This window comes from Pleurodeles waltl, chromosome 11 (assembly GCF_031143425.1).
Source record: "Pleurodeles waltl isolate 20211129_DDA chromosome 11, aPleWal1.hap1.20221129, whole genome shotgun sequence".
In the NCBI taxonomy this organism is placed as follows: Eukaryota; Metazoa; Chordata; class Amphibia; order Caudata; family Salamandridae; genus Pleurodeles; species Pleurodeles waltl.
In genome coordinates, this window is record NC_090450.1 from 66,815,573 (window position 1) to 66,838,955 (window position 23,383).

Consider the following 23,383-nt stretch of genomic DNA (forward strand, 5'->3'; position numbering starts at 1 on the left):
TTCTTTTATCGGTGAGATACTTAGTCTTCTCTTTGCACCGTGTCCATTTGATGCACCTGCGACCTTTTCTGTAGAGGTTTGAACTTTTTCGGTCTGCTCTGCCTTGTCCCCTCCTTCAGGGGAATCGATCACGTTCTCTTTTTCTTTTTCTGTATCGTCTGTTTCTGGGAAAGCCCCCTTCTGATCAGGCTCTCCTGTTTTTCCACCTTTTTCGAGCCCTTCGTCACCGTTACTTTCGTCAGGCTCTGTATCACTTTCAGCTGCTTCAGGTTCTTTGTCACCTTCAGCTGCTTCAGGCTTTTTGCTACCCTCAGCTGCTTCAGGCTCTTTGTCACCTGCAGCTTCTTCGTCGCTGTCTGAACTTTCTCCTTGGTTTTCCCCAAGTGAGTCGGACTCTTCGTTCTCCAATAATATCTCTTTCTCTCCTGCTTCTGCCTGTTTGCTTTCAGTTCGCTTCTGTCTCAGCACTCGGCACTGTTTTATCAGGCACTGGCAATTTCAGCGCTTCAACTTCCTCATCTGTGGGACACAGCACCTTCTTTGTGTGACTGGCGTGAATCCAGTTGGGAACTCCCGCACACTTCACAGCAGTAGTTGTCGTCAGGATCACTTGGAAAGGGCCTTTCCAACGGGGTTCCAGGCACGACTTCCTCACGTGCTTCTTTACCACGACCCAGTCACCTGCTTTCAGTGCGTGTCCTGGACCTTGGATCGGTGGCAAGGTGGTTGCTTCCACCTGGTGAGAGAAAGAGCGAACCACGTCAGCCAGACCTTTGCAGTAGTCTAACACCATATCATCTGTAATATTCAAGAGCATGTTTGCGGGAACTGCAGGAAGTCTCATAGCCCTGCCCATGAGAATTTCGTGCGGAGACAATCCAGTTTTTCTATCAGGAGTGTTTCTCATTGACATTAGCACTAAGGGCAATGCGTCAGGCCATTTCAAATTTGTCGATGCACATATTTTTGCCATTCTTGATTTCAGCGTACCATTCATCTGCTCCACCAGTCCTGATGCTTCAGGGCGATAGCTACAATGCAGCTTTTGCTCAATGTTCAGTGCTTCGCAGAGTAACTTTATCACCTCGTTGTTGAAGTGACTTCCCCTATCTGATTCTAAAGAGATCGGGAATCCGAAACGTGGTATCAACTCCCTCAACAATAGCTTGGCAACTGTAAGGCTGTCATTTCTACGTGTGGGGTATGCCTCAATCCAGTGACTAAAAATGCACACAATCACCAACACATATTTCAGACCTCCATGCACAGGCATCTCAATGAAGTCCATCTGCATTCGACTAAAAGGCCCGCTTGCCCTACCAATGTGACTCGCGTTCACAACTGTTCCCTTTCCTGGGTTCATCTGCTGGCAAGTGACACATCGATGGCAAACTGCTTCTGCAGCTTGACGAAATCTGGGGTTAAACCAATCAGTTTTGAACAATCTTATCATGGCATCTCTCCCTAGGTGAGCTTGCCCATGATAGAACCGCGCAAGCTGTGATAAGAGACTATTTGGCAAAACAAATTTTCCCTCATGTGAAACCCATAACTCGTCTTGTCTCTTTATACATTGTGATTTAATCCAGGAATCTCTTTCATCCTCCCTGACATTATTCTGTAGTGCTTTTAGTTCCTCTATCGTATCTACGACCTTCAAGGCAAATGCTTCAGCTGGTTCGAGTTCTGGCTCACTTATTGAGTTCCATTCATCTCTCAGTAATATACAGTTCAAGGCACAAAATCTTGCGACTTGATCTGCATATGCATTTCCCAGAGAGACATAGTCCTGTCCTTTGGTGTGAGCACTGCACTTTACCACTGCGACTTCAGCTGGTACTTGAATGGCATGTAACAATTCCCTTATCCTTTTCCCGTTCTTCACTGGGGATCCTGAAGAAGTCAGGAAACCTCTCTGTGACCATAGTTGTCCAAAGTCATGCACAATCCCAAACCCGTATTGACTATCAGTGTAAATGGTGACTTTCATCAATGCAGACAGTTGACATGCTCTAGTAAGGGCTACAAGTTCTGCTACTTGTGCAGAATAGACTCCTTGAAGCCATCCCGCTTCCAAGACCCCTGTTACAGTGCATACAGCGTATCCTGCTTTCAAAATCCCCATCCCATCTCTTAGACATGAACCATCAACAAAAAGAAGTTGGTCATTTTCATCAAGTTTAGTATCCTTGATGTCCGGTCGGGGTTTTGTGCAAAATTCAGTCACCTGAAGGCAGTCATGCTCGACGTCTTCAGCGTTCTCAATTTCGACATTTTCTCCAGGAAGCAAGGTTGCTGGATTCAACGTAGTGCACCTTTTCAGCTGCACATTCGGTGAGCCCAGAATAATCGTTTCATACCTTGTGAGTCTAGCTCCAGTCATGTGTTGCGTTCGGGAGCGGGTCAAAAGTATCTCAACTGAGTGAGGGACCATGACTGTTACTGGGTGTCCCATCACTATTCCTTCACTCTGAGTGAGGCTGATACCAACTGCTGCTACGGCGCGCAAACACCCTGGGAGTGCTGCTGCAACCGGATCCAAAGTAGCTGAAAAATACGCTACTGGTCTGTTTACGCCACCATGGGCTTGAGTCAAGACAGACAAAGAACATGCATCACGTTCATGGCAAAACAATGTGAAAGGCTTTGTGTAATCAGGCATACCTAAAGCTGGAGCCCTGCACATGCATTCTTTCAATTCAACAAAAGCATCCATCTCATCCCCTTTCAGTTCGATCTGATCCAAGGCATCCTTCTGGGTCAATTTCAGCAAAGGCTTCGCTAGAGTCGAGAAGTTGGGAATCCACTGGCGACAATAACCCACCATTCCCAAAAACTTCCTCACCTCCTTCCTTGTCTTGGGCGGACTCATTTGAAGCACACTTGTAACCCTTTCCTTCATTATTCTCCGTGATCCTTTCTCTATCTGATGACCCAAGTATTTCACTTTCTTCTGACAGAACTGCAATTTGGAAGGAGACACCTTGTGTCCGTTTCTTCCCAAATGGTTCAACAGAGCAATGGTATCGGCTGTGCAGCCACTTTCTGTCTTTGATGCAACCAGTAAGTCGTCAATGTACTGTACTAGGGTTGACTCGAATGGCAACTCTAACTCTTCCAAGTCTTTCTTTAGAACCTGATTGAATATCGACGGTGACTCAGAAAACCCCTGAGGAATTCGACACCAACTGTATACTCTGTCTAGGAATTTGAAAGAAAAGAGAAATTGGCTGTCCTCATGAAGAGGCACAGAAAAGAATGCTTGTGACAAATCGATAACTGAGAACCATTCGGAATCGCAAGGGATCTGAAACATTATCACAGCTGGATTCGGTACAACAGGGCAGCATTTGACTATGATGTCATTTATTTTCCTCAAGTCCTGCACGAGTCGGACCTTTCCACTTGGCTTTATTAGTCCCATTATCGGTGAATTACAGGGACTGCTTAACACTTCTTTCAGTACCCCCTGTTTCACAAATTCGTCAATGAGTTGGGCAACTTTCATGAGGGTATCTTGTGGCATGTGGTATTGTGGGGTCTGGGGAAAGATTGCATTGGGCTTTACAGCCACTTTCACTGGTTCCACTCCTTTCATCAATCCCACCTCTTTCCCTGTCATGTCCCACACTTCCTTTCCGACTGTCTCCCGTAATTCGACTGGAATATCTTCTTCAGTTATCATCGGGAAAAGACAAATCAGAGGATACTCTTCATCGACCGTTTCCATTTCATCCCCCTCTACACTGTCCTCTTCTTCCCCATCACTGCTCGTCTGTATCGTTATTCCTTCGTTCGAACACATGATCGAACAACCCAATTTGCACAATAGGTCTCTCCCTAACAGTGCTATCGGGCTTGAGTCACATACCACAAACTGATGTACCCCTTGATAGTTACCAATGCTGACTGGTACCGGATCTGTTATTGGGTTCGTCAGATGTCTGTTTGCTACTCCCACCACTTGAACTGTCCTCCCTGAGAGTGGCAAATTTGGTACTTCACTGCTCTTAACCGTTGAACGTGTGGCTCCCGTGTCAACCAAGAATGAGACACGATGACCCATTACTCTTCCCTCTACGTACGGACCCCTTTGATCAACTTCTAAGGATGCCGCAAGCACACAATCTCCTTCCTCTTCTGAGCTTTCACTCTCCCATACGTTGTTTATTCCACTCTCACTGTGTAATGGGAACTGTTGTACTGTGCCGTTTGTACTCATTACCTGACCCGTTACCTGTGGAGGAACCATCACTTGCTGCTGACTCATTGGTGCCAAAGGTATTTGCATTTGCTGATTAGGTACCATAGGTAACTGCTGTTGCATCGGCTGCATTTGCGTCATCTGCATACGGGGCATCTGCATCTGCTGCGGCTGCATAGGTTGTAATCCCTGCAATTGATTTACGGTCTGAAAATTTGGGTTTGGACCTCTCATTTTCGGTCCTCTCATTGTCTGAAATGCATTGACATCATTGTTTTGCTGACCAACACCTACACCTGCACCTGCACCTTCCTGCACCACCATCGGGCACTCGCGTTTCCAATGACCTACAATTCCGCACGCGTGACACGGCATCACCTTCTTCATTGCCTGCACACCCGTCACAACAGTGTTTAAATCCGGACCATTATTCACAAAACCTCCTCTGCCTCTGCCTCTGGCCTGTGGTTGAAACGCCATGTTTCCCTGCAACTGCGGCTGCGGTTGCGGTACCTGCTGTTGGAACCCTTGCATCCCTGGCAAACCTTGCAGACCTTGCAGACCTTGCAAACCTGTCTGAGCTGCTTTAAGTTGCATCATCATCACCTTCTCTTTCAACTTTTTCTGTTTCACTTCAATTTCGTCGCTACAGTATTTCGCATAAGTCAAGACCTCATCAATCGGTTTCGACTGCCAGCAAATCAAATGCGACTTTATCATCTGACTTATCTCTGGTCTCAGCCCTTCCACAAATCTGAACACAAAATGAAGCATATCTTTCGCCTCGATCGTTTCCGTGCCACTGTAATTCTTGAACGCCTTCAACAACCTCTCATAGTAACTATGAATCGATTCTTTAGCCTCTTGGGCAGTTCGATCAATCTTCTGCCAATCCACATTTTTCGCGGCAACCTTCGTCTTCAAATGCTCAATCACCTTATAGTACAAGCTCATCACCATAGGTGATGGTGCACCCGTCTCTCTGTCTCTCTCTGGTTCACTTGTCGGCCAACCTACAGCTCTTTTGCAATCCTCCCACAAATCTGCCGGAACCACGATCTCAAAGAGAGTGTTCAGGTCTTCCCAGAGACATTTTGCAAGCTTCACAAACCTATCAGTCTGTTGATACCATTCAATCGGCTTCTCTCTCAGTTTGGGAAAATCATTCGTAAAAGACTGAATGTCGCTTCTGTGCCATGGTACATGTACTAATTTTCCCCCTGCTGTCTCCCTCATTGGTAACATAGTTACTGTCTCACTACTCTGCGGTCTCTTCTCATTGTGCTCTGTAGCACTGTCCCTCCTCTTATCCTTCCTCTTTACCCACCTGCTTTCCCACTTGTCTAAGCACCTCCACACTTGGGCACTCTGCAACAATTCTCTAAGGTGTGCCTTCATACCTGCTGACCTCATGTGTTCAAAATCTGTGGTCCCAAAATCCAACCTATAGCTCCTGCTCAAATGTTTCGTCTTGCCTATGTCAATCCCGTTTCTGTCCGCTACTTCCTGCAAACTTTTATGTACCTTGTTCACTTCTTTCGTGATCTTTGGACATAGATACCTCAGCTCCTCTTCCGTGTAGGACTCTAACCTATTCACACCCATATTCCCTTCCACCAATTCTTGTGCTTCCATGTTCAGCCTCATCCTATTCAGGTAATCTTCTCCTTTCCCACTGCCTGAACTTTGTGTGGAATTTAGACTGTTGAACCACTGTGTCAGCTGTTGCGCATTTACCCCCATCAGTGTAGCATTCACATCGACTGCCATCGATGGTTGCGGCAACTTTTCAGTGTTCGATGTTAAAGGTATTATCAGTGGGGGACTCGACCTCACCAGTGTAGACTGAGCACATATGGGACTAAACTCCATCAAGGATCCAGATCCATTTGGCTGAGCCGCTATCGGAGTTATCCCTGGAGTGTTCTCTATGCACCTCCTCTCTGTCCCATTCTGCAGCATTGATCCCTGACTGCTCATACCTAAGTTAGGCTGACTGTACAGAGGTACCGGTGGACCTACAGTAATGGGTAGTGATATCGCATCTGGATTCTGTCCATTTCCCATATTCTGAGGCATGTTCATCCCCATATTATGGGTCATCATTGCCGGCATGCCCATCTGACTCCCCGTCATCTGAGCATGAGCGTTTCCTCCCTGCATCTGCTTTTGAGGCATCATAAACTGAGTTGATTCAGCTTGTGCTATTGTTGGGTTGTAGCCATTCTGTACGCCCCTTACGGTTGGATCTAGGATCATTCCTCCACTGTTTTCACTGCTGTAGTACCCTGGCATCTGCGGTTGATAATTTTCTGCTGGTTTCATTATGGGCACATCTGGATATATTCTCCTAACCTGCGGTATCTGCGGGGTGAACAGTAAACTCGGGTCCTTAGATCCCGATGGTGCTCCTGAACTCTGATTTTCACTGTTCTGTACCGATGCCGGAGGGGCAGAACTGGTACTTGGACCTTGTCCATTTTCTGCATAAGGTGGTGGACGGTCGTTCAGCAATTGCATTATTAACTCCTCATCTTCTAACTCCTCTTCTCTTCTCAACTTTTCCTCGTCCTCTCTATCCTTGGAACACTTCCTGTCTGTCTTACAGGTAGCTTTCTTACCTGTCTCCTCTTCCTCCTTAGTAATTGCGGGAAACAATTTTATTCCCTGCAATATATCTGACCTCCACACCTTCTGCGCATTATCCCACCTAGCATCCGCTAGTGTCTTTTCTACCTTCCTCATCCTTGTTTCAAACTTATTCTTTTGTTGCTGTCTAGCCATTAATTCCCAGATTGCTAGAGCCTCAAACTGTGCTGGCCTTGGAGGCACCTTCATGTCGTACATCATGAATCTCAAATTCTCTAGGATCCTTATATTGAATGTCCCATGTATCGGGAATGCTACGCTCCCATGTTTCTCTGTCAGTTTGTGCCATTGCTTTAGCCAAAGACACGGAGCTACCCCTTTTTCCTCCATTACAATGTAAGCTGGTGTGCCCTCGGGCGGCGTCTCCTCTCCTACGCTCGCTTTAATGTAAGACTCCCCCTTCATCGCACTCCTAAATGCTTTAAGGAATTTCATTTTCTCGTCTTTTATTTCACCAAGTTTATAATCAATAGGTCACTTTTATTCCACAAAGTTTGTAATCAATAGGTGACTTTAATTCCCGGAATACTCTTCACCTGCCTTTCCCCTTCCAATCGAGTCCCACGGACTGCGTCCAATCCGTGCGCGACCCTTCTCTGCAACCAACCTATCCCAGCGCGGCTCTTAGTGACGTCACACTCACACACACTGCGGCTGACAAAGCCTCGCGGCTAGTCTTCCTTCACTCACCTCCTCTCGTAACAACTTCTTGCATGTATCGCGAGCTACCAAAAACTAAAACAGATCTGTCGGTTTACTACAGGAAGGGTAACACAATCGCTTCAGGACCTTAGGGACCTTTCACTAGCCTCGGGACTTTTCACTAGCCTCTGGCCGCTATTCCGTCTTTCTCAGTCCCCACATTCGCAAGCAAATCTGACCCGCAGACCTACTCTCAACTTGTCAATGATCTGTTCTAGTGCACTTAGAATCTTGTCAGAGCCCGAAGTCGAAGTTTCTTTCACTCCCTAACACACGTACCGACTCGTTGACCACGCCCGATCAACCTACTAAACCGCCCAGACCACAACATGGATCAACATACTCCGGAGTCTCTTGACCTCGCAGGGCCCGTCTCAACAACAACAACCACGTGGACCTTTTTATGCACAAAGCGCCACACGCACATGAAGTTCGACGACTTCCCTACTCTCACACTCGGAGCCGCACCTCCGATATCTCTATGAAGTTCGACGACTTCTCTACTTCTACACTCGGAGTCGCACCTCCACTATCCTTTAAAGAAAAAAAATCCTCGCAACCTTTTCACACACCCTGCGGCAATAAGCTGTGCAAGCGCAAAACCCTAACTTCACTCATACCCTCATCCCAAAAGACGGAACCGTCCTCTGCTACCATCTACTGATAGAGCGGTCCGTACTAATAATTTACCTGTATTCGGACGCTCTTTAGGCCGATGAATCTTTTGACTAAGTGGGAACTCTCTGTACTCTTAATCGATCAATCACATCAAATCGATAATCAATAACGAACATAAGCAACACCTTGAACAACATAACACTTAACAATTAATCCAGAATACATTTCGGCGAACCCTGACCTTTCAGCCAGGAATAACCACACCAGTTTATTGCAAAGTTAGTGAATTTATTTCCCTATATTAACAAAGCTAGCACAATATAGATGTGTCTCAACACCAAATGATAAACATAAATTAACATTAATAGCTGTCCATAACGTCGAAACAAGTGCAATCTATGTAGCATTTGAATCACAAGGCATTCGATAATTGCAATGCAAAGCACTAATACGATAATCTGTAATGAACTAATTGCGTACATTTAGTCAGCATACTGTAACAAGATCTCAAATTGCATCGTGCGACATATGGAATTCTCATCTAACCTCAAATTAGCATCGGCATGTGGGACTTCATGCAAAACAATTTAGCAACATCAATTTAGAAAACTCCTAGCTAGGGCCCTTATCAAAATCAGCAGTTGGTTACCTAAAAGAAACACAATGCAATTGTACAATTTCCTTTCATATTTACCAATTACGATCAGCATACAAGGAAGTCTTCGTCTCACAGGTACCGTTCTTCGATCAGCATGGGCCGGGACAAAAGGGCAAGGGTGAACGGGGCAATCGCCTCACGGCGGCAAAGTAAAACTACTACTTCATGCAAAGGGACAAATCAAAGTTAAAGTCTCTAGGGCAAGGATCATTAAAGTCTCTTTCTCTCGACTAGAGAAAGCATCAAAGTCTCTCAAAATGGCGTCGCAGCAAAGTGGGCCATAATAGCTACGAAGTCTGCAAAATGGCGGGTATCGAGCTGGTAATGGCTGCAAAAGGCTCCTTTCTCCTCGTGCACCTGGTTTTTATAGACAACAGTTCAAGTCCAGTAGGGTCTCCATTGGAGGGTTCATAGGTTAGCTTCAAATTGATCAATCAAAAACGACAGTTCTCAAGCTTTTACTTAAGCATACATTATCCTTGGAGATGGGTACGCAAATCGCAACATTGTCTCTCAATTAGCTCCCTTTCAGAGCCTCCATTGTCCGCACCTGCAAGTCGACCTTGAATTAAAGAGAAAATATGCCATGCTGGCACGAAACTTTAAGATAAGCATGTGAACAGTTTCTGTGGAAAAGTACAGCTTCAAGCGAAAATACACGTTTATTAGCACAGTGGAAAAATACGAACATCTAAACCGTGAGACCAGGCCACTAGGCCAAAGCCTCCGCTAAAGTAATGCTAAGCTAAAGCATTTCAAACAAGCAAATCGTAGCATACGTTTATGATTATGTCAGATTAGTGCAATTATAATGCACCACGTTATATAAAGCACGCATATAAATGTTGGCAAACTACTCTAAGGGCACATTTTGTCCCCGTACAATCTTTATTAGTTTGGTTAATGTCACACATGATTATTTCACACTACGTTTATGCGTAAATAAATCAAAACCTTCATTTTCTGCTTCATCACCCTTTATGGCGTTAGAGGTGATTATGTAGTTTCACCAGCCTTATGTGTATTTGTAAATTACTGCTTAGTATTTAGTAGTGTGCGTGGGTAATAAATGCACTTTTCCTTTTCTAAAGAAAAAGAACAGCCTGGGCAATTATTTATTGAGTGTTCTTATTATGTGCCAGCAAATGGCAATTACTAGCCCACCTCCCTTGAGTAGGCCATGGACTCGTCTTCTCTGCCACCCAGAGAGAGTCAGGCACTACAATGGTGTGTTTGGTTCCCAGTGATTGCAAATGTTGATCCATTACTTATACAGCCCACACAACTAATGGCCCGCTTCCTTACAATCTGCAAATGCGGAGGAGTGCCCTGTCTCCCAAACCCTCAGTCTGCCTGTCTCATTTAGAGACAGGCAGACCGTAAGGTTTCTGTTGAAAGCGCCCCCATTGGCTCCGTCAATGGGAGGCTTCCTCCAAAGGCCTGATAGAGTAAGGGCCATCGGAAGAAAGGTGTTACACCACCTGCCCTATTTGGGGTGCACAGAGTAAAGCCCTTTTTTCTGCTTGCCATCATCAGAAAACCCAGCCAGTGAGGGACAGAAAAAATAATATTGACCCAGACATCCTGGGAAAAAAGTTCTAAGGCATGGAGATCATTATTTTTTTTTTTTGCTTTTAAAAAAGAAACTCACACTTTGGGAGATTGTTTTTGAACAACAAAAAAATATTAAAGGTTTGGTGGAGCACCAACAAAACCAATGACGAACGTCCACTAAACTTTTTATATCTTGAAAGTAACCGCCATGACAGTGTTTCCCTCCACGATATAGAGATGACTACTGGGCTGGCGAACATCTCTAAATCTGATGGATGGTAGTTCATTAGGATGGCGAAGGTAATGTCCTCTGCCACCATGACAGAATATCGTCTTTTAAACCTCAAATCAGGACCTTACTTTTTAAAATGGCAGTCTCAGCTGAATTATCTATTAATGATTTGTAGTTATTTTTTTTTTCTCCATTTATGCTTTTTAATTTTAAGATTATGGGCCTGATTTAGCTATTGGTGGATGGGTTACTCCGTCACAACAGTGATGGATATCCTTTCCCCTGAAACTCAAATCCCATTATTTCCCAAGGGAGTTTATATTTCGCAGCTTGGATATCCGTCACCGTTGTGACAGAATAACCCATCCATCAATACCTAAATCATTCCCTATGTCTTTTTTTTCTTACTTCTTTTCATCTATAGATGTACTCCAGTGGTTTAGAATGAGCACAAAGGGTCCTAATGAAAACAAGGGAAATGGGCCTCCACCCCATTTTAGTACCAAAAATAGCTATTATTGAGCTGCAGAGGGCCTCTCGAACCCCTGGGACACAGTGCCTTTGCATACTCGTTATTTATAGCCATGATGTATTGTCTGTAGTTTTGTTTTAGTACAGTGCCTATCTTGAGTTATGGTGCACTTAAGAAGTATCTAATAAATATTAATACTCCATGGGGAGAGTTTCTAATCTAGTTTTCACATATATTCTTTGTGCAGCGTTTGGACACAAGAGACACAGTGTGCACTGTTGAACGCCTCCATCACAGAGACATTTAACTGCTCCTTCAGCTGCGGCCCAGACTCCTGGAAGATCTCGCAGTATCCTTGCCTACAGGTTTATGTAAATCTGACTTCTTCCGGACAGAAGCTCTTCCTTTATCACACCGAAGAGACAATGAAAATCAATTCTGAGGTAGGAGCATATGTTTTGAAGAAGCATTTCATTTCCATTTTTTAGAAACTTCAAGTTTTTAGGTCTGGTGTTAGCCAAAACCTGTTTATTTTACTAAAATAATTTGAACAATATAGATATTGGAGCTTTCACCAGCCCTCTGTATCCATTGGTCTGTTGTTGTGTCATTCATATTTATGTTCCGCCTACTACAAGATACAGCAACGGGCAATGAGTTGGCCCACTTCAGTAATTGGTTAATTGCACTGTGAGTGATGGCATTCTACCATTTCGCGAGGAGCACATCCACACAAATAGTAGTTCTCTTCATTTCCAGGGAGTGGTATGGTAATGTGTCCTTTTTGATACCAAAAGTAATTTTTGCTCTTAGCGAATGATTATTTTTTTAGATTTTCTAGGGCCTGGCAGCCTTCCTCAACAATAAAGTTTTGCATAAACTATGACAAAACAACCAATGATAAAGCAAAAAGATTGGCAGCCAATGGCAGACGTATTGGCTTTGCCAGTGTTTATTATATGTTGGTTTTGGAAAAGGGTCACTTGACCTATGGGGCTGCATGTTCCTGCGTATTGCTGTTTTATTGCTCATCTGAGAAAATAAATGGGTCCTTCCTAACGCAGTTGAGTATACAACAAAAACAGAGCGTTTCTGTGTACGAAGTAGGGCTAAGACGAAGGATGTAGGCCTTACTGGCCATCAGAAATAGGGTGCTTTTAGTTGGACAAACACCGTAACCAGGAGTCTGTAGATAGCCGTTTCCATTGCACAGCAAAATACAGTCAATAAACCACCCACAGCACTAAACATCTGCCAAACAGGTTTTGAATAAGCCCATGCTAGAGATATGCATCTTGCCTCTGCTCTGAGGCGGGAATATCGCAAAGGCCAGCTCACCGTGTTTCAGATTAGATATCCCACTGAAGTTACCAACCAACGCTTTTACCGCTGATGCAGCCTGTTGTCCTTAAAATGTATCCCTCCACCTTCAGAATCAGCGCCCCTGCGGTGTAAGTAGTCCAGAGAGTGCTATGACAGTTTAAATTCGGGATATTGAGGGCCTAAGAGAGCATTAGAGTGTATGATGCATCTGCCCTATTTCAGGCCCCTCACCAGCCTCCTTAACTTACAAAAAGCCCTGGAAATGATGCTTTTCAAGGAAACCTTGTAAAGCAATCAGCCTTTTCTTCATCAGATACCCCTGCCTCCCCCTCCAACCCCTCCCCTTTAAATGGATGAACTAAGGGGCGTACTCTGCCTATACAACTAGTCTTATCCCCAAGCTAATGTTTCAGGGCACCCAGGAGAATGAGCTTGTACCCCAAGACGGATGACGTTGATACTAGGCAACATGTGCGCATTCTGCAAAGCAAATCATTGTTACTAATCCATAATTAAGGCTTCCAGTTATCAGTTTTAACTGGGATTTTTCAGATAAATACATAGAGGACAAAGTCTGTTTCCTGTCTATATTCATTTTCAAAAGCTGAAAAATACTGAAAATTGTGCTATTTGTCAGTGACTCTCCTTGTTGTCACTCATAAATTCCAGGCAACATAGGCATTTAAACCCAGTAAGAGACTCCCTTAAATACAGGCACATGTTAACATATATTTATATATAATGCTAATATCTACCTGTTGGTGTAGTGTTTTGTCATATTTGGCTGCTTAATTTGCTAAAACGGGACAGGCATCAAAGTAGGAGTGCATGTTTATCAGTTAAATAAATGTGGAAATATGCCATTTTACGACTTCATTTATTCTCAAAACATAAAATAACTATGGATAAAGATCAATAAAATGGGCAAAAAATTAAAAAGGATAAGTGCAGACAGAAATGTTAAAATAATAAGTACCATAAAACCGGGAACCCTATCCATAATCAATACCTGCATTTTGAAGTCTTCGATTTTACATGTAGTCTGATGTGCTTTTAAGAGCACCGCCTTTTAATCTAGAACAGGGACTGTGATGCTAGGTTTTGCTGAAATATGTGGTGAACTGTTGTCTCTGGCAGCTAGTTATTACCTGACCTGTAGTTAACTTGTAGATATTTATTTATTTAGGGGCATATTTACAAGAAAGTTGTCCTTCAGCTCTGATGCGCCACTTTTCTTGCATCACACTGTGCTCCCTAACATCACTGTGGTAGCACTGTATTCACTATACAGTGCACCATGGCACACGTGAGGACAATAGTGTCAACATTTTTGACGCTATTGTGGCGCTTTGCCGGACTAGCGTCAAAAATCTTAATGGTGGTCCAGCAAAGGCCAGGGAGGCCCATAGGGTATAATGGCAGCGTCACTTTAACGCCTGCCCTGAGCAGGAATTAAAAATGACAGGAAAAATGGCACAGTGAAATCTTGTAAATTTTACTGCACCAATTATTTGGGCCTGCCTGCGGAGGAACGCCCCCCCCCCCTTGCATACATTATACCTGACGCAGGTATAATGTGGCGGAAGGGGTTACAAAGTGATGCAATGCAAGCATTGCACCACTTTGTAAATTAGATGCATGAAGAGGCCTCCTTAATGCTGTCTTAGCAGCAAAAGATTATGCTAAGGCGGCGATAAGACGGCACAAGGAGCATGTAAATATGCCCCTTGGTTTTTCTATAGTGCTTTAGTAAATGCGAGCAACAGTACCTGAGCAGTTTACTTAAAGGAGAGAACAAGTTCAGAACCAAACCACGTACATGATAATCATGGAAAGACAGATCTACAAGCAAAAGTGTTGCAGGAGACAGATTACAACCAGTTGGAAAGGGCTTGATAGATGTTAAAGTTTGCAGAGAATCAGTTTAACATCAGACGGCCCTGAGACTCAAAGGAGCATTCGATTAGCAAGTGTCAGTAACTGACCCTTTAGGCTGGATTTGAAGAATGTAAACGAGACCATGAGTAACTGAGTTGGTGGAGAGTTCCAGGTTCTTGGGGTATTCCTGGAGGAAGAATGTTTCCTGATGGACTTCTCAATGAAGTCACTTTATTTGCCAATATTTTTGGGCTATCCTCATGCATTGCCTTGTGGATGATGCAGGCAGTCCTGTATGTGCTTCTTGCCTCAAGGGGCAAACAGTTAAGTGATATCAAGCCTGGGTTGTTGGGGTTGAATATCTTTGTTTTGGAGATAAAACGGACCTTGGAGTGCAGGACAAATGGTATTGGAGCAAGTCATGTCCTAGATGAGGCCTGTAAGTAGTACACAGCTGCCTTTACCTCTGGGTACCACCATGTGCTTTGAGTAGCATTCACAGGTCTGACCTGGAAGGAAATGTCTGATGCCCCGTACGATTCTAAGATGGTTCTTGGCACTTGTCTATCTGAATCAGTCAGTTCGAAAGTTCTATTGGGTAGAAATGGTTGGAATTGGTTGAAAATATGTAAGTTGCCTTAGATCAGGTGGATCTTTCGCTACCTTTTCACATGTACAACTCGCAATTCCATCCATTCTTTTCTCAAAGTTATAGCTATTATGTTGTCAAGAACATTATTAACAAGGAGACATACCATTACGTTTATCAGTGTAGACCTGGACATTAGCTGGCATCTCTTTAGTTATATCAAGAAAGATGTAAAAACACATTTTAGAATGCTTAACACGTTGATTTGTATCTTGTGACGTTTTCTACTGTAATACGCAATATTGTAATTGGCTTCCGTAATTTCATAGCCAAAATCACACACTAAACTTTGTGATTTCATTACATGTGTATTTTCTATATTTTCTAAAAACTCTCACCTTTGGGCATTTTTTTGATGATCATAAAGATCTAGGGCACTAGAAAAGGGCAGTAAGGGAGCAGCCACCACAAAAAGGGTGGAAGAGGCAGTGCTTAATTTGAAAATAAAAACGTGCTGGTGCCCAGAGCCCTCCTCTTAAATACGCAGCGGCTTCGATTAAATGTGCGAACACGGAATACTGAGGCAGCGTAAACCTGACGCCCTCTCGGGCCTCTTTAATCCATTTACAGCCCCTCCCTGCTTCTTCAGCTCACTCCTGCAGCTTTCTGCTCTGTTCTTTGTGACGCTTTTTTTGTTTTTCTCTTCCTCCGTCTTTCTCAAATGTGTCTTTTGCTCGCAATAAATGCTTGAGGCAAAAGATTAAGCGCCGGCCCTCAAAAATAAGTGCTGGTCCGCTGCACCAGGAACAACAAGTACAAATTAAGCACTGGGAAGAGGTGTCCTCACAATGTCACGTCTATCTGGCGACCTGAAGGCAACCAATAAAGGTGGTTGGCTGGCTGTCTAATTTAGAATGGGTGAGTCTACCCCCGTTTCTAGCGGCATCATTTTTATTAAAGAAGAAAAGAAAAGAACTGACAATGCACTCCTATCTAATCGTAAAAGTAATCAACCCGTTGTCAGATTCACTGTGTGCTAAAGGATATCACTTCCTGATCAAGGGTGTGAGTAAACATGAGATTGCCTGTGCTGTCACGTGGCGGGAAACAGCGCCCCCTTTCCGCACTGCTGATTTTTCCTCATCCATTGAATTAGCAAAGTTCAACTAATGTTCTTTATGCCGTTCACCAAATATACTGTTCAAATTCCCTTTCACAGTCTCTCAACAGAGTGTAAATAAAGCCAATGGACCACTGTCCTATATGTTAATGTGATTTATTCTTTCATAATTTTCAATTTACTTCCATGTTTTACCTCATCGATTCCTAAATTTACAAATCCCAATGCATTTCGGGCTGGATGCCCTTCATCAGGGGATAGCAATTCGGTGAGTTCGGAATCGACCACTTAAACTTTCTATCAGCGCTGACAGCATGTTAAAAAATACTTTGCCCCAGCCTTCTGCAATGGACTGCCACAGACTACTGAAAATAGTAGCATTTAGGTCATAATACCTAAATTGAGTTCTAATATTCACGGGCGTTGCTTAGTCAATGAGATTCAGGGGCTTGAATCTTAAATTGCCCATCTAAACAAGCAGAGGCCTTCAGGGCAGAGGGATGAGATAACCAAGGTTCAGAATGGACTGTTTCCATGAAGGACAGGGACAGTACTAATTGCGTTAGGTATGCCTCTGTCCAAGTGGGCAAAACACGATGGGCTGGAATGCTCCTCCAAGAGATTGGTACAACTGTTTGCCAGCATTCAACTTGTCAACTTTTGGGTGTTTGATTGCCAGTACTCTGTCTTAAAACTGAAGACAGGCACACATTTCCAAGCCTACAGCTGCCAATGTTTGTGAATCCCAAAACATGTTACATTCACACCCATTCAAGGAGGTCTTTTATGGGTGCAGTTTTACAACTGTTTTGGGAAACCGGTCATAATATATATTTACGATCCCTATCCAAAAAATGAATACATTAAAAACTTCTAAGTGAAATAAGAAAAACTTACACACACATAGCAGACCTGCCTCAGTGCTTGCAAACACAACTACTAAACCAAGATTGCATTTGAGGTGTGTCACACCCGAAACATCCCCACTGAAGCTATACTCCTACCCATCCCATATGAGTCTTGTATTTCTCCCTGGGAACTGAAAGCTATGGTCATGTGCAACAGAACGGCCTGGAGTCGCTGCCCTAATATCACTTATTTTAAATGTCTCCGCTACAAGAAGCCTTGATAGCAAAGTTGTCAAATTCCATTTATAAAAATGAAATATTCATGACTTTCCCCCACCGACAATGCCATTAGTGAACTAAGAGACAAATCAGACATCATGTACTCCATAAATGTGGCCTAAAGATGGCGCAACATTATTGTGTATTAAATCAAACAAAGGAGTTGCTTGTACAGCGCACATCTCGGACTGAAGCTCATATGTGATAATATAGAAAAAGGAGGCTCTGTGGAATAAACTGTTTGCCTAGGATCACACAATGTGGACAAGCAGTGAAGATGGTATTGATCCCAGGTTATCTGGTTTCACATCTGAAATTCACCCACTAGATGTGTATCTCTGCCTCTCTACCGTTTACATGAAAGGTTTTAGCTTTCATTGTCGGCTCACAACTGACACGGAGATAGCCAACCCAACTCAGGGCTCCCAGACCCAACTACCAAGCTGAGCATGCAGTTATTTGGGGGATTTCTCATCTCAAACCCCCTCATCCCCCTCAATCTACACCCATGTATATACTTTTATCATTAAACACTAGGTTTCCTTAATGGGGTTTTAACAAAATGCCACTCAGCATAGCACTTCATAAAATAACAAAACTTTTGACAAGTCCCTAATATTGTTTCTGTTTATTTTAATTTAATTTGTTTTAGTGAAAAGAATCTGCATGTATTCTGAGAAGGAGTGGTAAAAAATGGGCTTTGAATTTAGATGGTGAATAAGTCTCAGTTAGCATGCCCATGTCATTGCTGGCTGCACCTGGCTTCCTGAACTTCAGACAGTATAACTTGATGGATTCCAGAAGGCTAAATTCAATACTCCATTTTGAATCAAATCAAAACTAATACAGAGTAACATTCTTGTGCTGTACTCCTGAATGCCTCATACCTAGTTCATATCTTTGAATTATCTGTCTTGCACAGTCAATTTTTTTCCTTTGTATTTAGGTTTCACTGCTTCTAGGAACTAAGTAGCACATTAAGCTCTTGCTGTAAAATGCCACTGGCAATCGCTCTCTGAAAACTGACATCAAATAGTTCCAGCAGGGAGCTGTGAGGTGCCAGCGAGGCCTTGGTTCAAAGCTGCCGATTAGATCTTTTGTCTGCTGCCACCTTGCATTGCCCCAGTTCTTTCAGAATCAACATCATGCAGATGACGTGGATCTCAAATATTACTAACAGCTCTGAAGAAACAATTGGACTTTCAAAACAACATGGAAATTAGTGCAGCAATATGCGCAGTGTTTTTAAAACGTATATACGTAGAGCCACTGGAATTATGCTCAAGCGAGAATCAAACTATGCAGCAGGGAGAACCACATTTTTATGGGAAGAAAAGGCAAATTATGCAGCATAATGCTACACATTGTATGATAGTTTTACTTCAATATTTTTTCATTTGTACAAATGTGGGCTCTTTGTGCTCTGCCCACGGGGAAACCCTAGGCCCGCCGGCCTCCCAGCCACATCCAGCCTTTGCCCCCAAGTCATTTGAGATCTGGTCACTAGGACACTATAGGATACTAAGCGACCTCTTTCGAGGTCCAACTATCAAAACGTTTGAGCAGTGTAAACAGAATTTCCAGACTCCGGAAACTTCTTGCATTCAATAATACCAGTTGCCCCACTGGGCTCTCCACCGCCACGAAAAGCACAGGCAGCCGCGCATCCCCCCCCCCCCCACCCTGTTTGAGAAGCTGGTCAGGGCCTTCGAGGGCACCAAGGACCTGATCGCGTGCACCTATGCCACAATCCAGGAATCTAAACCTTGCACCCTACACCCCTACCAGACTTCCTGGGAGGACCACCTGGGACGCACATTCAAAGACAAACAATGGGACGTCCTTTGGAGAGACAGCCCCTAATCCCACAGAAGTATTCCCCATAGGAAATCAGCCATGAAGATCATGGCCAAATGATACCAGACCCCTGCCACATATATCAAACTGCTCTCTAAAACATGTTGGCACTGCTGCCTGCCACAGGCACATTTGGTGGCCCTGCTTTGTGATCCAACCATATTGGAAGGTGATCCTAGGCCACATCAAAAGGGTCATGGGCTACCCACTCCCATCTGACCTGGCTACCCTGGTTCTCGGCATGAAACCCCCCAATCTGGATGGTATGAGTCACAGAGATCAGGCAATGACTTGCCACATGTCTAGGGCAGCTAACCAGCTCATTGCACTATGCTGAAAGCGGATGGAGCCTCCCCTAATGGTATCCTAGTCCCACCAACTTTGGCAGAACCTGGCAATGGAGCATCTATCTCATAAATTCTCCCAAACTCAGAAAATATTCAGTTACCTTTGGCAACTATTGATAAACTATCCCTCGAAATTGGAATTCCTATTAGTCCTACCTCCCTCTTGAGGGCACTGCATCTCTTTGACTGGAAGTGTTCTCCTCTTCTCCCTTCCAAAGTGTCAGGATGTATTTTGATAATAATACACAAATACACCTGGTATTGGGCCATTGCTGTTTAATTAAACAATTGGATCTTGTTTCAATATACAATTAAATGATACAGTTTTTGACTTTGTAGATTAATCTGACTAGAACATACCTTCCTGTAGTACTGGTACAACATAACTAACTAGAACCTTCTCTAAAAGTTTGTCTAATCTTGTTAAAATGGCTAAGAACACAAATGGTGCAAATATCACATGAAAATCAGAATATTGTCAAGCTACCTGCTATATAACTGATTAAATTAAAACACTGGTGTACTTCAACAAGGTGCCATTAGATGCTCACTACACACTCTTAAACATGGATCCAAGATACAACACATAAAACATAAAAACATAACATATTACCATATGAATTTCAAAAGACAAATAGAAAATATGTACAATGAACGTTTGGTCATGGCATCGGTTCGCATCAGAAGACTGTCAGTAACCACTAAAGGTTATGTTGCATCTGGAAAATGAGTCTTCCTATACAAATTGATTGGAAATTGGGATCAGCTTAACTTAAATTGGGTGCATGGTACTTCAATTTGTTGCGGGGAAACGGAAATAAAAAAAACAGGACTCATCTTGGCAAGGCAAAGCAGATTTACTGTTGCAGGAGGGAGATTGGCTATCCCCACATAGGACGACAGCTGGTCTAAAATGGCTGTTCACAAACAGGTGCTTATGTAGCCTCACAAGCAATGTCTCCTACAAAAGGTCAAATTATAGGTTACTCAGTAGTTTTACAAAACATCACATCATCTGTGACCTCAACCTCTTGACCTTTGCGCCACACATTCTTTATCATAATTCTAACAATGCTTAACTAATCATTTATTTGCTTCTTTTGTCTCAATGTGTATGCATGCGTGTTTTATTGCTCTGCTCCCATGCATCCACCCACTGATTTTGGTGCATTTCCAGATTTACCGACACTGGTGAACTTGGGAATGTGTCAAATGTGGAACCTCCCCCGGGAGGGGTTATGAGGAGAAATATCTTAATTTCTCCTCCTATTACCTCTTTGTGTAGCACACATAGAAAAAGGAAAAAGCCCCAGAGGATTGCTTTTTGTCCTGGAAGATGTCCCTTTCTGCACAAAAACAATTGTGTCTGAAATGCAGGCACCCTTGCACCATTGCAAGGGTGCCTGCATTAGTGCTAAGCAGCCAAAAGGGCACCACCGCAAGGGAAGGACATACAGTGCATTCCTACCCTAGCACGCAGCGAAGAGTAATGTACAGTGCACCACACATGCAAAGTTTGAAAAGTTTGGAAAAATACAATTTCTCAAGTTACTGCCAGCCTCACTGAGTCATTATGTTTTGGTTCAAACTCTGTCTACAGATATAGCTAGTGTTTTGCATTAAAAACCATGGGTGCTTGTGGTATGTTTCCGTACTCCAGGGCTATTTTCAAGTGCACTATAAGTTTTGGCTGAACGTAAATCCCAATTCTACACTTTGCGCTGGTTTGCGTCACTTTTCTGAAACAAAGTTAGCACAATGTGTTAATAAATGTACCCCAAGATGCTTGTTTCTTAAGGTGCAGGTGAATGTTTGATGCCAAAAAAATTCACAATACCATAGCATGTATTGTAACTAAAGGGTGCTTCATCTAAGAAAGAGGGAGCGTCTCGAGCCCAACCAGGACATCAGACTCCTAAAGCACTAATAGAGTGACGGATAAAGTCACTCTAATAGCAGTCTATGTTACTCTCCCATTGAAATTCTCTTCCCATCTGCTATTGTTTATCCATAGTGTGCAGATAGTCATAATTAGGTAAACATCAATTTAGCCTGATCAGATGATCTGTAATTAAATCCCTCAAGGGGCTTATGTCTGGAACCCTGTGTGCGTTTATTTGAACCTGCATTTTGCAACAACAGGCTCGCCACAGTGTTCCACATCCCACTGCCATTTGGGCAGGCCACAGTCGACTGCCTTTCGCACTTGGCGCGGATTGGAAATCTGGTCACCTGCGTTTCCTTTATTCATACTCATCACAGAACAGTGCAGCACTTAATTCTCTACAAAGAAGGCTCAGCCACTGAAAAGCCAGCTATCATCCTGGCTGGTGGTCAGGGAGCGCTCAGAATTGCTTGAGGACACATTGGGACGGGTAAGGGATATGAAAACAACTGGCTTCAATGTGAAACTAATTCTTCACAAGCCTTACTGCCTTCAGGAGGTAGGAAATGCTCCAGGAAAGTAAAAAAAAAAGAAAACAGAGAATTTGTTTGTAAAATGTTGTATAGTGATTGTCTTGTGTGGACTGATTTAAGCTGGTGGGTTTCAAAGTGCTTCATTTTCACACTAGATAATGTGTGGTCCTGTAAGCGCTGATGCGGCATCCTTTCTCTGTGAGTATTCTGTGGTGTTGATTGTACTACTGAATATTGATGCCAATATTATCGAAGCATACTAATATCAAAGACAGATTATCGAGGGATAAAATACAGAAAGGTAAGTGTATAAAGGGAAGTATAGATGTACTATTACCTGCTTCACATCTACGTACCTTTAACACATATGCACTGCATAAATATGTGTATGTGGAGTTTGCTATAGAGAATCTAGACTTACCTACCTCTCCATAATTTATGTTCGATATTCTGTCCTCGTTATTCTGTCTCATTGATATTGCTTATTTGATATTCAGTGGGCACACTCATGGTGTTGTGAGAAAGGATCATTTTTTGTCAGGGCCAGGGCAGGTTTTAGTCATCTGAGGACATCAACATAATTCCAGGTTTTTTCTGTGGCTGATGGGAGCTACTGTCACTCATGTCTGGGGACTGGCACTCTCAGACAATGATCCATAGTGAGGCCAGGACCATGCCTGCTAGTGCCAGGAACACTGGTCACCCCCATTACCAGGCCGTGACGCTCTGTTCCTCAACCCCGTCTGCTGCGCCACATGCTGCTGCCTCGCTACACTATTCTCCTGCACTTACTGCAAGTTTTCATGCTCTCACCCACACTCAAAGCTTACCACACTGACAGCACCTAACACCCCACTCTCTGACACTCACATGGTCCTTCAACTACCCACACAACAATGCACACTTGCTTGCATGCTCCTCAAAGCCCGCCCCCACTCACCAAACACACCACAGATATCTGGGTCCTACTGCACAACAAAGCCCCTGACCTACTTTTTCTCACAGAAACCTGGCTGTTCTGGAATCATCATCTGACATTACCACAGCCATTCCCCCAGCTACAAGACTGCCAGGTAAGACTAACTTCACAGGCCCCAGAGGCATAATCACCATCATTCACAAGAACTCCATCAGCTGCAACACATCAATGGACATGTCATCCTCCAACATAAAACACCTGTCATTCAAGGCCCACGTCACAGTCAACTTCACTTTAATCGGCACTCTCATCTACAGATCACCAGAACCATGCACCAACTTCACTGACACCATCATGGACATTGTAACCCCAATCACACTCAATGCTAGCAATTATGTCCTACACGGGTAACTGAACTTTTACCTGGAAGACCATGCCAACCCCACCTTAAAAGCATTCACTGAAGACCTTAGAAGCCTGTGTCTCACCCAGTGAGTAAACAAACCTACACACGTTGCTTGAAACCTTGTGGACCCTACATTTACCAATTTCTGCAACATTCGAGTTGACAAACCCAGAGCAGTACCCATGACAGATCATGCGCTTCTCAAGTTCAGCATCCTCTTCTGGTCATATGCACGTGCACTATTGCCAGACCACCAACCAAAACTGGAACAGCATCAATGACAAGGACTGGGACACCACTCTCAACACCC

At 43.7% G+C, this 23,383-nt stretch overlaps 1 protein-coding gene across 5 annotated transcripts in view; it reads left to right on the plus strand.

Annotated features, from left to right (window-relative positions):
* KCNMB2 (potassium calcium-activated channel subfamily M regulatory beta subunit 2) overlaps nucleotides 1-23,383 on the plus strand; it is a 471,865-nt gene that overhangs the window by 410,032 nt on the left and 38,450 nt on the right. For all 5 annotated transcript variants that reach the window (XM_069213068.1, XM_069213067.1, XM_069213069.1 and 2 more), the window contains exon 4: nucleotides 11,337-11,532. In XM_069213068.1, coding sequence (XP_069069169.1) covers nucleotides 11,337-11,532 — 196 coding nt within the window. The remainder of the gene's footprint in view (nucleotides 1-11,336; nucleotides 11,533-23,383) is intronic.